Source organism: Ctenopharyngodon idella, chromosome 5 (assembly GCF_019924925.1).
Source record: "Ctenopharyngodon idella isolate HZGC_01 chromosome 5, HZGC01, whole genome shotgun sequence".
NCBI classification, from domain to species: domain Eukaryota; kingdom Metazoa; phylum Chordata; class Actinopteri; order Cypriniformes; family Xenocyprididae; genus Ctenopharyngodon; species Ctenopharyngodon idella.
The window spans coordinates 4,169,130-4,184,611 of NC_067224.1; the positions used below are offsets into that span (position 1 = coordinate 4,169,130).

A 15,482-nucleotide genomic window follows, 5' to 3' on the forward strand; every position below is an offset into this window, starting at 1 on the left:
CGTTTCACGTACAGGTATGAAATTCAGTAGACACATCAATCCCTACAAAAAAGTCTCCTGGAGCAAAGTCTGAAAACCAACAGGAAGTCAGATATTTTTAATTTTCTCTGCGAAATTTGTGAACTTTTTGCCATTTCCAGATGTTGTACTTTAACAAACTCCTCCTAGAGCTTTTATCAGATCAACATCATATTTGGTCAGTCTAATCTAAAGGCCTTTGCGACGTTAAATTGCAAAGATCTAGAGTTTTCGCTAAAGGGCGTGTCCGTGACGGCCTGACAAATTTCGATGTTTCGCCATGAAAAAGGAAGTTTATGTAACTCGGGTATACAAAGTCGGATCAGCCCCAAACTTCACATGTTTGATAAGAGTCCTGGCCTGAAGACATCTACATGGCAATATTCAGTTACCGTCATAGCGCCACCTGCGGGCAACAGGAAATGACATGTTTTACACTGTGATTAACTCCTCATACAGATTTAACCAGAACCACATCATATTTGGTCAGTCTAATCTAAAGGCCTTAGCGATGTTAAATTGTGAAGATCTAGAGTTTTCACTAAAGGGCGTGTCCGTGGCGGCCTGACAAAGTCTGATGTTTCGCCATGAAAGAGGAAGCTGTTGTAACTCAGGCATACAATGTCCAATCTGCCCCAAACTTAACATGTGTGATAAGAATCCTGGCCTAAAGACATCTATATGCCAATATTCAGTTAGTCATAGCGCCACCTGCTGGCAACAGAAAATGGCATGCTTTACACTGTAATTCACTCCCAGAAACACATGCTTACATGCATGTCGCCCACCGTTCACTGTTTTCCTAAGGCCAACAGGTGGCGGTGAGCCCGGGTGCGAGGGCCCTTTCATCGCTGCTTGCAGCTTTAATTCAAGCATGTTCTTCATTGACTTCGTTGGTAACCATTTACACTAACTTTTGAAAAAAACTTGTAAATGGAAAAAATGTTGATCGCAGTAAGCATGATGCTGAGAGGGACCATCAAAAATTGCTTACATACAGTAAATATTGAAATGGTCTGTAGCTTTTTACTCTTTGTTTACATTATCATAATTTATGAAAAATGTGCTCTTAGAAGAAATGGTTCTAGAACCACTGAAGTGTCTTGGAACACGCAGCATTATTCAATGTGTTGACGTAATTTCAACTGAAACAGGAAGACAGGGCGGGACATATCGAACAGCTCCTCCCCTTTTTAAAAATAGCCAATAGAGACAGAGCACATTTAGGCCACGCCCACACCGGGGGGGGGGGGGGGCAATCCAACTGTCTCCATTGACTTTGTATTGCATGAGGCTGCCTCCTTGTCATTTCTGACTTATAACAAAAAAACAGAACAATGCCTTAAAGCTGCTGTGTGACAAGGTGTACAGCAAACAAGCTAAAAAAACTCTGCACGCAGATGGGGTGTGCGGCCGGCCGGCGAGCCCTCCGCATGACGAAAATTACATCATGTGGACGGTGCACGAACGTGGGCGACCGAAGTATACCCAGGGCTTAAGGCTAACATATTCATACTAAAAGCTAAAAAACTGAAATTTTGATTTCAGGGGGACTTTAAAGATTCTGTCAGGCTCTGGTTTAATAAATCTCATTTTAATAAAGGGCATAAAGGGTTCTTTAAAATTGAGCCAAGAACCTTTAAGGTTTCTATATTGAACCCCACTGAATCTTTTTTTCTAAGAATGCTGTAATGATGGATTTTAATAATTCTGGGACAAGAGTAAAACAATAAAATCTATACATTGAAAAGTAGCAAAAACTATGATGGAGTCACAGTAAAAAAGTTTCCAAGAAAACCTGGGAAAAGGAATCTCTTGGTTTTAATAAAAATCAGCCCCATGGACATAAAAGTGCCTGTAGTTGCAGAAACACTCAAAATGGCTAACAAGCCGTGGTTAACGGGAACCTTGTGTTTTCCCCCTCTCTCATCTGCTCTGTAATGTTCTCCAGTTTTTTCCTGCACCCTCTCTGTGTATCTCCTTCTGCCTTTCTCTCTCTCCCCATCTTGCTGTCTCTCTCCCCAACGTCCTTCTCTTGGTCTGTTTTTGTTTTCCAAACAAGGTTCCCTTTACAGGAAATTGTGTATTCTGGAAGCGTTCAGGAAGGCAGAGAGCAGGTTTCCTGTTGGAGCCATGGCTACAAAAAAGAAAAAAAGGAGGGAGGAAGAGAGAAAGCGGGGTGGTCGGGGGGGGGGTTGGGTGAAAGGGGTTCAGTAATGTCCAAACTGGTGAAGAAAAAGCAGGCAGTTATTTCTCTCCCCTCCCCTTTGCTCCTCTGCCCTCCCCTTTGCAAAAAGTTCTGACATTTCAAGCCTCCACTCAACACCAGCACGCGATGACCTCCTGAACAACGTGGAACGAAAAGGATGGATGGATAGATAGATAGATAGTTAGATAGAACAGAAAAGTGTCTCTTCTGCAAAGCTTCTTGGAGGGGCAGAACATTGTGTCGTAACTTTTCCCCTCAGACGCGACACAGAGTCTCACCTCACGCTCTGTTCAGGGGCATGAGGGAGGAGAGACCCTGATGATGAAGTGACGTTGGGCGTGTACCGCTCCAGAATTCTTCGCCCACACCAGCTCTGTGGTGGCTTAGTCAAGATGTGAGCGGATGATTTCTTTTGTTTGACACTGTGGACTTCCTGATTTGGGCTTTTCTTTTTGACTTTGACCGCATTTCCCCCCTTCCCATCCCATGCGCTGTGGGACCAATGGTTGATTTTAAGGTGTATTTACTCTGATCTGGATACGTTACTGAAGCCTGATGAAGAATAAGGCTGCCAAGCTGAAGTCCAAAAGGAAAGGAACTGAAAATGCGTTCGGCTGTGACTTGACTGAACATCTGCAGAATTCAGGACAAGACGGTAAATTCCTCTTTTCCATACTCACTCCTCCTCTTGCCATTCATATAACGGGCTGCCCCTTTTTTTCAAAGCCCCAGCAGTCATAATAAGTTTACTTTATTACAGACCCACACCAGAGCAGCAGCCTGGGCCTCTGCGTAAACATTAGCTACGTGTAATAAACCAACACCCATTTTCGCTCACCCAGTGCTGGTTGAATGATGTATCTATGTTTTTGTGCAATTGAAAAAGAAGATACTTTATTCAGAGTCGGGCTACAAACTTTTGAGTCCTTGCGGTGGACACTTTTCCTCTTGCCTAAAGCTAATTAACTGTAAGGTATTGCCTAATAATCTCCACTTTGGGTGTGTTAATGGGTACAAAACAAATCTGGATGTAATCTTAGCCTGTTTATTGCTTAGATTTACCAAGTACACATAAGCATTAAAAGAAAATAAAGAGCAAAGGAATTGTTCAGAGGAAGAGGAAGGGGGAAAAGAGGAGGAGAAAAGGGAGGACTAGATTTTAAAGATATACGTCATATTAAATGCCGACATTCTGTTAATGAAATATCACTATATTTCACGTCGAAGGCTGTTTAAATAAAAAGCACCGGTTCCTCTCAAAGTGACTGAGAATATCACTTAATTCATGTCCGATATGCCATTGGACATTCTTCATTTGTTAGCTCAAAGTTTTTGTTCCCATCCTTAAAATAAATTTCAGGGTGTGTTACGATTGTACATTTTTGATGGGTATCAACCATAACCGCATATGATTCACCTCTTCAAGCAGCTTTTCTTAACATTATAAGAGACGAAACACAATACTGATCTGGAAACAGTGTGATGCCACCCATAGTTTGACAGATCCATGTGACTTGACCGAGTTCATCTGAAGCCTGTAACTGTGAAACAGTCTTTTGTTTAAGATCCTGTCTGCTCACATGTTTTGAACATTGAGGCAAGCAGAATGACCGTAAACGCTCTCAAGACATTTACCGGAAAGCTTTATTTTAAAACTGTGCAGAGAATTTGATTCTTTTTCTGTGTTTAAGTAAGATTATATTCCATTTTAATATTTTACTTTTAACTAAGAAAACACAATTGTTAACAATTATTACTAATGCTTAAATCATTCTTTAATGTAACTCTAAAACATGGGTTGAAACAACCCAACATTTTTTAGTTATTTAAAAAAAAAAAAAAAAAAACAGCAATTAAGCAGTTGATTTTCTTTCATTACTTAAAGGGTTAGTTCACCCAAAAATGAAAATTCTGTCATTAATTACTCACTCAAATTATGATATTTTTGATAAAATCCGATGGCTCAGTGAGGCCTCCATTGACAGCAAGATAATTAACACTTTCATATGCCCAGAAAGCTACTAAAGACACATTTAAAACCTTAATGTTATGAAACGACGAGAATACTTTTTGTGTGCCAAAAAAAAAAAAAAAAGCGACTTTATTCAACAATATCTAGTGGTGGGCGATTTCAAAACACTGCTTCATGAAGCTTCGAAGCTTTATGAATCTTTTGTTTCGAATCAGAGGTTTGGAGCGTGTCAAACTGCCAAAGTCACGTGAACCATTGAAATTTCGAAACATTTTGAAACACTAATGAACCACTGATTCGAAACAAAAGATTCATAAAGCTTCGAAGCTTCATGAAGCAGTGTTTTGAAATCAACCATCACTAGATATTGTTGAATAAAGTTGTTATATTATTTTATTGGTGCACAAAAAGTATTCTCGTCGCTTCATAACATTAAGGTTGAACCACTGTAGTCACATTAACTGTTTTAAATATGTCTTTAGTAGCTTCCTGGGCATCTGAAAGTGTTAATTATCTTGCTGTCAATGGAGGCCTCGCTGAGCCATCGGATTTTATCAAAAATATCTTAATTTGTGTTCCGATGATGAACGAAGGTCTTACGGATGTGAAATGACATGAGGGTGAGTAAATAATGACAGATTTTTTATTTTTGGGTGAAATAACCCTTTAAGCATCTTATGGAGTTTTTTCCCATTCCACAGGTGCCTTTGGCTAGTGATTTTTAGACATTGTATGAGCATAAAATTGATTTATACTTTCTGGATAGATATGAGTGCTAAGTAATATCCATCAACTCTATTGTGTGATATCAAATAGTGTTTCAAAAAAGGTTTTTAGCAGGAGTTGAGCAGGAAAGTCAGAATACATTTTGGATGAATTCTTATATTCACCATCCTGAAAGGCCTACTTTTTACTAATTTACTCCATGAATTTCTAAGACAGTTTTGCAAGTTAAGCTGGTAAAGAAGCCTTGTGTGAACACCAACACACCAGTATCCGGTATGTGAACCTCCATCCAAAACACAACATGTGTTGGTGTTTTTAACAAGATATTCTTTACTTTTCACTGTCAGTATCTCCTTCTACTAAATACAACATATAAAAACTAAAGCAGGATTTATCAATGATTGTAAAACACTTAAAAAGTATCTCTCTGACCGGCAGGTCAAAACGAGAGCTTTTCTTAGTCGCCTTCCTCTCACAGAACAATCATTCATTCATCCGTCCTGTTGGAGGTCTTCACTGCATCCCAAGCAGAATTTATGAATAGTAAATGATTTGGGTTTTCCCTAAATTCCTAAATTTTACTTTCCTTTCTTTACGTTTACTTTTGTACTTTCTTCAATTTTCTTAAAGATTTTCTTAATGGCAACTTTTTATCTCACAATTCTGACTTTTTTTCTTGCAATTGCAAATTTATATCTCACAGTTCTGACTTTATAAATCACAATTGTGAGCTTATATCTCACAATTCTGAGAAAAAAAGTCAGAATTGCAATTTGTAAACTTATAATTGCAAGAAAATATATCAGAATTGGGAGATATAAACTCGCAATTGCGAGTTATAAAGTCTGAATAATTATAAAGTTTATATATCGCAATTTTGACTTATTACTCGCAATTGTGAGCTTATATAAAGTCAAAATTGTGTTATAAACTTGAAATTGCAAGAAAAAAGTAAGAAACTCCAGTTAAAAAGGTAATTGCGACTTTTTATCTCACAATTCTGACTTTATTTCGCGCAGTTCTGAGTTTATACCTCACATTTCTAAATTTTTTCTCGCAATGCTGAGTTTATTTCTCATAATCTGAAGAAAAATTCAGAATTGTTAGTTATAAAGTCAGAATTGCAAGAAAGTCAGAATTGTGATATAAACTCGCAATTGCAAGAAAAAAGTCAGAAACTCGCAGTTAAAAAGGTAATTGCGACTTTTATATTACAATTCTGACTTTTTTGTAAGTTAACTGTGAGTTTATATCACACAATTCTGACCTTTTTTTCTTGCAATGCTGAGTTTATATCTCACAATCTGGAGAAAATTCAGAATTTGGAGTTATAAACTGAGAATTGCGAGAAATTAAGTCATAATTGAATGACAAAAAGTCACAATTACTTTTATTTTGTTATTCCGTGGCGGAAACAAGCTTCCACAGGGGATGTGCTTTGCTATGTGTGTTGATTTTCAGTTAGGCTACTCTAGGTTGATCTCTCTTTATGATTTTTTTTTTTTTTTTTTTTTACATAAAGTTCTGTGATACACATTTAGGTGAAAGATTTGTGCCTCAGTTTTTAGATAAGGGTAGATTAAGTATGGGAAGTGTAGACTTCCTCAGACTCTGGATGGTTAATTGGTTCAGGTGTGCAATTGCTAATATTTTTTCCTACAGCAAGAGGGCTATTTCATTATTTTAAATGAATGGGAATATGTTTTTAAAGTGAAGCACTTGAATAAGCATTCTTTCAATTCTCTTCAAATGGACCAAGACCCATTGAAGTGCCTGATAATTTATTCTGTGAACAAAGTATTTTGCATGCTTAAAAAGTGTTAAGCCTACTACTCTATAGACCTTATGTAGCCCCGCCCCTTTTCAGTGCTGCGCTCATTGTGTTCTGTCGTCTGGTCTGTATTTCCAAAAAAAAATTTTGTTTTTTTTAAATTGTGTTTTTTTTAATAAAATGCTAAAATTAACTATAAGCTGTGGCCTAGTGTTTAGTTCACATGCTCTGATATATTAAAGGGATAGTTCACCCAAAAATGAAAATGATCCCATGATTTACTCACCCTCAAGCCATCCAAGGTGTATATGACTTCTTCAGACAAACACAGTCGGAGATATATTTAAAAATATCCTTAGTTCTCCAAGGTTTATAATGGTTGTGAATGGGGAGCTGCGTTTTGAAGTCAAAAATAATGCATCCATCCATAATCAAAGTAATTTATATAACTATAAGGGGTTAATAAAGGCCTTCTGAAGTGAAGCGATGCATTTTTGTAAGAAAAATATCCATATTTAAAACTTTATAAATTCAAATAACGAGCTTCCGGCGGACGACCGTACGCAGAATGCGCAAGTTGACTTGCGCCAAATGAATAACCCGTGACGTGGCGTATGACGCAGGATGTAGGAGTATCGTAAGCTTAGACGCCTCTTGCGGTTTAAACAAATAGGGCTGTGCAACAAACTCAAGCTCCTCTTCTCTTATATCGAAATCCTCCAAAATTTCTCTTTAAAAACTATTGTTTTAGACTATAATCTGTGACTGATGATTTGTTTTGCTCTATCCTCTGAGCTTCCGCGTTCGTCATTACGTTGTGCCTCAGGTCAAAGGATGATACTCTTCTGCTGCAAGTCGAGTTGCGCAGTATGCGTACGGTCGTCCGCTGGAAGCTAGTTATTTGAATTTATAAAGTTTTAAATATGGATATTTTTCTTACAAATACGCATCGCTTCGCTTCAGAAGGCCTTTATTAACCCACTGGAGTCGTATGGATTACTTTTTTTTATGGATGGATGCATTATTTTTTACTTCAAAACGCGGCCCCCCCCATTCACAACCATTATAAACCTTGGAGGACTAAGGATATTTTTAAATATATCTCTGATTGTGTTCGTCTGAAAAAAGAGATAGTCATATACACCTAGGATGTCTTGAGGGTGAGTAAATCATGGGATCATTTTCATTTTTGGGTGAACTATCCCTTTAAGCCTTAACGCTCATGATGAGTTCAAGTTTGGTTAACAATTTCCGGATACCATATCCTCAAAATTTCCTACTTTTTCTCAAGTTTTTCTGTCCAACAACAAAAAAGGCCAACAAATGATTGAATTTTTGAAAAATAATAATAAAATTAATAACTAAATTTAATTGTGGCTCAGAATTACTCTGAGGCCGAAACAAGCTTTAATACAAACTAAATTGAAGCAAACTCCAATAAAATCAGATCCAAAGTTTCCAAAAAGAACCCAAAAGTTGCATGAAAGTAATCCATAGCAGTTTCTGAATCGGTACAGTCACTTTGTATAATGAACAGACCAAAATTTGATTACTGTCAAATCAAATAACACGATGACATCAATAATGATAACATGAAACCTCATTGGTTCTTGCATGTCGTAACATCATGACAAGTACGAAGGAGGTTTGATGCCATTGACGTGTCAACATATTGAATCTAGGCCCTGTTTTTTTTAAGGGGAATCAGCTTCAGCATCCCTGCGACCCTTCATAGGACAAGTGGTTTGGAAAATGGATAGATGGATGGATTGTAGTGGTGTAGAAACAATCATTCAGAAATTGGTAGCAAATTTCATGATTAATCACAAATAAGAAATGGCATAACATTGAGTTAAATGTGAAATTTTGAAGTACAAAGACTGAATTATTATTTTCTTGTCAAATGTACTCCAAAAAGTACATTTTTTACAGTATGGTATGGAACACAATTTCTCCATTTGTGTTCAATGTTAGAAATAAGCACAGTAAAATAAAGGTTATAAAATTACTTTTACTGTGATAAACCTGATAAAAATGGTATCCCATCATGATACTGTCTGTTTAGTGTCCTCTAAACAAACCTAAACAAAGCTTAAAGATATCATGGCTGAAGGTATGGTTAGGAAGTGATGAAGTTGGGTGGGAACTTTCCAAAGGCCTTTTAGAATAAGAGGAAGTGTCATAAGTAATACCAGCTGCAAGGCCTGGGTGTGTCAGGTTTCCTCTGAAACAAACAAACCATTTTTAACTTCCTGCCCTGGCCCACCTTCTCCACAATAAGCAGCCTGACAGGATAAAGGAAGGACGATGTAATACTGTAGTCTACATGAAACACTACAGTTTCAAAGAGAGACAACAGAAATGCACATACAGACTATTTAAAACGTTAATACACAAAGAACACTGACTTGAAATATGTTTCTTATATATTTTGCAATGATGTATAATAGTTCATGGATATTAGACTACTTTATTTATGTAACCAAAATGTAATAAATATTTGGTTTACAAATGTTTGGTATATATAGGTGTCTCTTATTTGTTCCCGGGTGCATAAAAACTGAAGATTACTTCAAAAGTATTAGCTTTAGGGTATAAGGTTTGGGGCTTTTTTCCCCCCATATTTTTCAATATTTTCTCACACAAAGCCTTGCCAAACTGCAAAAAGCTACACACCCCAAATTATCTCAAATATGACCCTTCTAGAGTTTCTCAACAATGTCTCAAACTGTGTTCAAAAGTCAGATTTCACTATTAACTTCAACGTTGTTCCTCAAGTTTTTCCAAAACAAAAAAATCTGAGCTTTCTTACACATTAATAATATAGCCCTATATTTTGGTATGTCAATAATTGTCAGTCTTGTAATTGTTAGTTCTTCTTATACTTCTTCTGTCATTGAAGTCAATGGCAGCCCATAGAACTGTATGGTAAGAAGTTGTGAAATTTTGCACATGGACAGAGAACAGCCTGATTGTCTTTAATTCAAACCAATAAATACTGAAATACTGCTCAGTATTTCAAGTATTTTCAATTATTATGCTGCTAATAACTTTTGAACTGTTATTGCATTTACTCTAGCGTAATGCTTTTACATTTTAGCGCATTGCTTCTGCAATAATAACCTGGTGTGCGTTTCCAATACAACAATGTAACTTGCTGTGTTAGTATTGTTAGAGGAATTAACTAATCATGACTGTTTCCTGAAAATGTGGTTGCATTTCCAGCGTTTGATCCATGTTGGTTCAACAATATAAGACTGTCGTTAATGATGTCATGCGCAAGTGGTGAAGTAATAACTTCTAATAATTAATCGAGTCGAGATCACAATTAATGTCAGATTATTGTAGAACATTTGCACAAACAACAGAAATCCGTTAATTTTTTAAAATAACTTTAACAATATTGTGTACACTTTACACATTCAGCTTTCTCCAATGTACTTTCTCTGAGATGCTGCTGTAACAAACATGGCTTCTGAAGACAACTTCATTATTTTCGTTCCATGTCATTTTACTTCATTTGATGTTTGGCTCATCGCAGGTTTCCGCCCTTAAGGCCCGTTCACACCAAGGACGATAACTATAAGATAAAGATATAGTTCTAAATGTAAAATAATAGCAGATCCAAACCACAACTATAACAATAACGGCACAGAGAAACGATATCGTTGGAATCAAAAACAGAATAAACAGAATATTATCGGTTAGAATAAACAGAATGATATTACCTGCTGGTCTGGAATGGATAAATGGATATAACTCTTAAACGGAATGAGATATTTTTGCCAAATTTGACGCACTTGTGTAAGGACTCAGTCTAAAGACACAGAATAGTAGCAGGGTACAGCAGGCCACTTAGAGGCACTGTGCAACAAAACATGAAAATGACTTTAACTAGAGTACAGTTGGTCCGACTGACTTCAAAATTGGCATGCAGTGTCTTTGTTGGAGTTGCTATCATAATCCATGATGACAGATGTCATCTTGAGATACATGGTCAGCATTTTGATGGCAAGATGTCAAAAAAGATCTGATTACATTTTCTGCCAAAATGGCTTGTTCCTGTAATACTGTACATAAGATGAAAAATGGCTGTAAAAATGTTTCCTGTGACCAGGGTTGCCAGGTCTGTGCAACAAAAGTAGCCCAACGGCTAGTCAAAAGTAGCCCAAAAATAGCCCAATGCAATTTTCTCCATCGGGCGGACGAATTCTCCCCTGAATTGTTATGTCTGGGGGGTGTTTTCTGGGTGTTTGAGCACCAAAATCATACATACGGGGGTGGAAATCAACCCATGGAAAAAACAATTACCCGCAGCAACAACTTAAAAGTAGTCCAATTACGGTGGGAAAACCACAGGCTTGGCAACGCTGCCTGTGACTGCCATGACTGTCATCAAATCGCTCGCAACCAAACCATACATGTTTTTTCCCAGACTCAAAAATAGCATTTTATTATTATTTAATATCATCATCATTTATAAGTCCTTAATGTGTAACACTTTCTTATTCAGCGCCTTTACCATGCAGCTTTTTCTGCCGATAAGTGCGACAGTAATAATAGATGCATTACAATTAGCATTTTCACAATCAGTTTGTTGCAGTTGCACTTTTACAGGATGTTTTCATTATTTCACTTAATCATTGAATAATCATTTAAAAGAATAGTTTGTCATTTACTCAGCCTCATGCCGTTCTAAACTCATATCTTCTGTGGAACACAAACTGAAATATTTTTGAAAGCTTACAGTGACTAGGGGATGCCAAGCTCCAAAAAGGTCAAAAACCAACAAACAACATCATAAAAACATTATAAAAAGTCCATAAATCAGTGCTTAAATCTCATTCATGCTGCATACAGTATATATAGTATTCAAACTTACTGCATGCAGACATGTCAGGTTGCAAGACAACATTGGTACTCATGTGTCTTGACAGATCATGACACGTAGTAACTCATGTTATACCAGCCACTTTTGCACCCGCAGAAAGGAGTTTCTCACACCTGAGGATTATAAAACAATTTTTTTAGCATAGAAATCTATCATGTGGCCTCAGAAGACTTGGAGAATGAAGAATGTAGTGCAAAAGACATATACTTATAATACTTTATGGTATTATTTTTCTACGGTATGCTTTTATTATATGGATAAGATCAGCGTGAACATTCTTCAAAATATCTTAATTTGTGTTTCTTGAAAAAAGGTAAGTCATGAAGGCTTGGAATGATATAAGGGTGAATAAATGATGACCAGATTTTACTTTTCTTTCAATAAATTAAGCTTCTTTGATATATCTGAATGACCATCAATGCATTTGTCTTGTTTTTGTCTAGTTCCTCACGTTCTGAAGACTTGTGCAGAGTTCATAGAGGAACATGGGATTGTGGATGGAATCTACAGACTCTCAGGAATCACATCCAACATTCAAAGACTCAGGTTGGCCAGTTTTTAGACTCAACACCTCATGCATACAATTGTGTTTTGGATGGTGGGAAACCCTTGCTTATACATCATTTATACAATCAGTTCTTTGTGTGTTTCTCTATGTGCGCATACAGACAGGAGTTTTGCTCTGAGCTCTGTCCTGACCTCACTAAAGAAGTGTATCTTCAGGATATCCACTGCGTTGGCTCTTTATGCAAGCTGTACTTCAGAGAGCTCCCCAACCCTCTCCTCACTTATGAACTCTACAAGAAATTTACAGTAAGTATGTGAGCAAGACAACAAAAGGATGGGCTAGACTAGACTAGAATAGCAGAATGATAGATTGCATCTGATACAGTGGCCTAGTGTCTTAAATAAAAAGTACAAAAACATTCAGTATTTGGATACAAGTGACATTTATCATAGGGACAGTAGATACAAAACTATACAAAGATATAGTACAAAGAGGAAGGAGAAAAGAAAGCAGCCAAATGTAGACAGGACAGGAGGAGACAAATAAGTTGAAAACACCTCAAGAGTTCAGTAATGCAAAGAGGTTAATACTTAAAGAAAAAGAAAAAGAATTCCCTATAAAGACTGTCATATCTGATATGCCAATTTCTAAGACCTCTAATTTATCAACAAGATCAAAACTTCACAATCTACTACTTCATCGATTTTCTTCTACTTTATTACCCTCTGATTGATAGTTCATAATTAATTTTTAGGCCTTTTAGTATAATCTTTTTGCTGTGAAATCTTGGCTGATTTTAAAGTGAATATAAGAATAACTTTTTATATTGTTAGTAATATTTCAAGATGAACACTGGACTGGACTGAAGCAACTTAGGTTTACTTGAATATCCATACACCTTTTTTTTTTTTTTTTTTTTTTAGCAAAATCTTGTCAATAAACTGTTCCATAAAAAAAAAAAAGTCACTATTAAATGTTAACTATTAAAATACTATTAGTCATTTGTCAGTCTTTACAGGGTTAAAACAATAAAGGTTTATGGTCTGTGCTCATATATAGTATATTAGATAAACATGTGTAAGTGTTTCCTACAAATAATAGGATATAAGTTTAGGATTAGTTCCATCTGGACCACTGCAACCACCAACTACCATATTTGAAATGATTATTAGCTAAATACAAGTGACTTCCAGCCACTATTGATAGATGTGTGTCCAAACATCAAAAACATTTTAAAACAATGTTCTCCTGCATCCAGGAATTAATGTTCCTCCATCTCTATTTTTGTGCAAAAGAATGCGGTGTCAGTTAAAGAGGAGCAGGAGCAACTCCGAAACATCAGGAGTGTCATAAAAGAACTTCCCGTTTCACACTTCAGGTACAGCTGACATTATTGTGGTTTATTTTAATATGTGGCTTTACTTTGTAAACTTTTGTCTTTATTTACACCCATGTCATTCCAAACCTGTATGACTTCCTTTCTGTTTGGAACACAAAAGGTAAAAGTTTGAAGAATATCCTTGCGAGTCTTTTTAATATAACTGAAGTTAATAAGTATTGGGACTGTCAAGCACCAAAATGACAAAAAGCATTATAACATTTGATGGGCCCCACTGACTTCCATAGTGTGTGTGTGTGTGTGTGTGTGTGTGTGTGTTTCATACTATGGAAGTCAATGGGGCCCATAAACTGTTTGGTTACCCATATTCTTCAAAATATCATCTTTTGTGTTTAGCAGAAGAAAGAAATTCATACAGGTTTGTAACAACTTGAGGGTGAGTAAATGATGACAGATTTTTCATTTTGGGTGTACTGTCCCTTTAAGTCCACTTGTCATACTAAGAAGAAACTGTGCTTCTAACCACAACTTGGCGATGCTGTTTACGAATGTTTGTTATTGTGAATAACGATTTAATTATCAGTATGTTCATCAGACTAAGTTATAACTTAGAAAGACTTAATACACAAGTCATATAAACTACTTTTATGATACTTTTAAGGTGTTTCCTTTTTGAAGATTGCAAGCTCTATTCATTTAAATTGCATGGAAAAGAGTGCATTAGTCCTATATTCTCATTTTGTTTTCCATAGGAAAAGAGTAAAGGCCCATTCACACCAAGAATGATAACTATAAAGATAATTACACTATATTGCCAAAAGTATTGGGACACCCCTCCAAATCATTGAATTCAGGTGTTCCAATCACTTCCATGGCCACAGGTCTATCAAATCAAGCACCTAGGCATGCAGACTGCTTCTACAAACATTTGTGAAAGAATGGGTCGCTCTCAGGAGCTCAGTGAATTCAAGCGTGGTACCGTGATAGGTTGCCACCTGTACAATAAGTCCATTTGTGAAATTTCCTCACTACTAAATATTCCACGGTCAACTGTTAGTGGTATCATAACAAAGTGGAAGCAATTGGGAACAACAGCAACTCAGCCACGAAGTGGTGGGCCACGTAAAATCACAGAGCGGGGTCAACGCATGCTGAGGTGCACAGTGCGCAGAAGTCGCCAACTTTCTGCAGAGTCAATAGCTACAAACCTCCAAACTTCATGTGGCCTTCAGATTAGCTCAAGAACAGTGCGTAGAGAGCTTCATGGAATGGGTTTCCATGGCCGAGCAGCTGCATCCAAGCCTTACATCACCAAGTGCAATGCAAAGCGTCGGGTGCAGTGGTGTAAAGCACGCCGCCACTGGACTCTAGAGCAGTGGAGACTTGTTCTCTGGAGTGACGAATCACACTTCGGCAATCCGATGGACGAGTCTGGGTTTGGCGGTTGCCAGGAGAACGGTACTTGCCTGACTGCATTGTGCCAAGTGCAAAGTTTGGTGGAGGGGGGATTATGGTGTGGGGTTGTTTTTCAGGGGTTGGGCTTGGCCCCTTAGTTCCAGTGAAAGGAACTTTTAATGCTTCAGCATACCAAGACATTTTGGACAATTTCATGCTCCCAACTTTGTGGGAACAGTTTGGGGATGGCCCCTTCCTGTTCCAACATGACTGCGCACCAGTGCACAAAGCAAGGTCCATAAAAACATGGATGAGCGAGTTTGGTGTGGAGGAACTTGACTGGCCTGCACAGAGTCCTGACATCAACCCGAAATTCACCTTTGGGATGAATTAGTGCGGAGACTGCGAGCCAGGCCTTCTTGCCAACATCACTGCCTGACCTCACAAATGCGCTTCTAGAAGAATGGTCAAAAATTCCCATAAACACACTCCTAAACCTTGTGGAAAGCCTTCCCAGAAGAGTAGAAGCTGTAATAGTTGCAAAGGGTGGGCCAACTCCATATTAAACCCTACGGATTAAGAATGGGATGTCATTAAAGTTCATGTGCACGTAAAGGCAGGCGTCCCAAAACTTTTGGCAGTATAGTGTATAT

General features: G+C 37.4%; 1 protein-coding gene across 2 annotated transcripts in view; it reads left to right on the top strand.

Moving 5' to 3' along the window:
* The first annotated feature begins 2,277 nt into the window (after nucleotides 1-2,277).
* The window catches only part of arhgap31 (Rho GTPase activating protein 31), a 31,841-nt gene continuing 18,636 nt past the window's right edge, over nucleotides 2,278-15,482 (top strand). The window contains exons 1-4 of one of the 2 annotated variants that reach the window (XM_051892509.1): nucleotides 2,278-2,882; nucleotides 12,031-12,133; nucleotides 12,256-12,400; nucleotides 13,391-13,473. In XM_051892509.1, the coding sequence (XP_051748469.1) occupies nucleotides 2,783-2,882; nucleotides 12,031-12,133; nucleotides 12,256-12,400; nucleotides 13,391-13,473 (431 nt within the window). In that variant the 5' untranslated portion in view covers nucleotides 2,278-2,782. The remainder of the gene's footprint in view (nucleotides 2,883-12,030; nucleotides 12,134-12,255; nucleotides 12,401-13,390; nucleotides 13,474-15,482) is intronic. The other variant, XM_051892508.1, reaches the window with a different exon arrangement.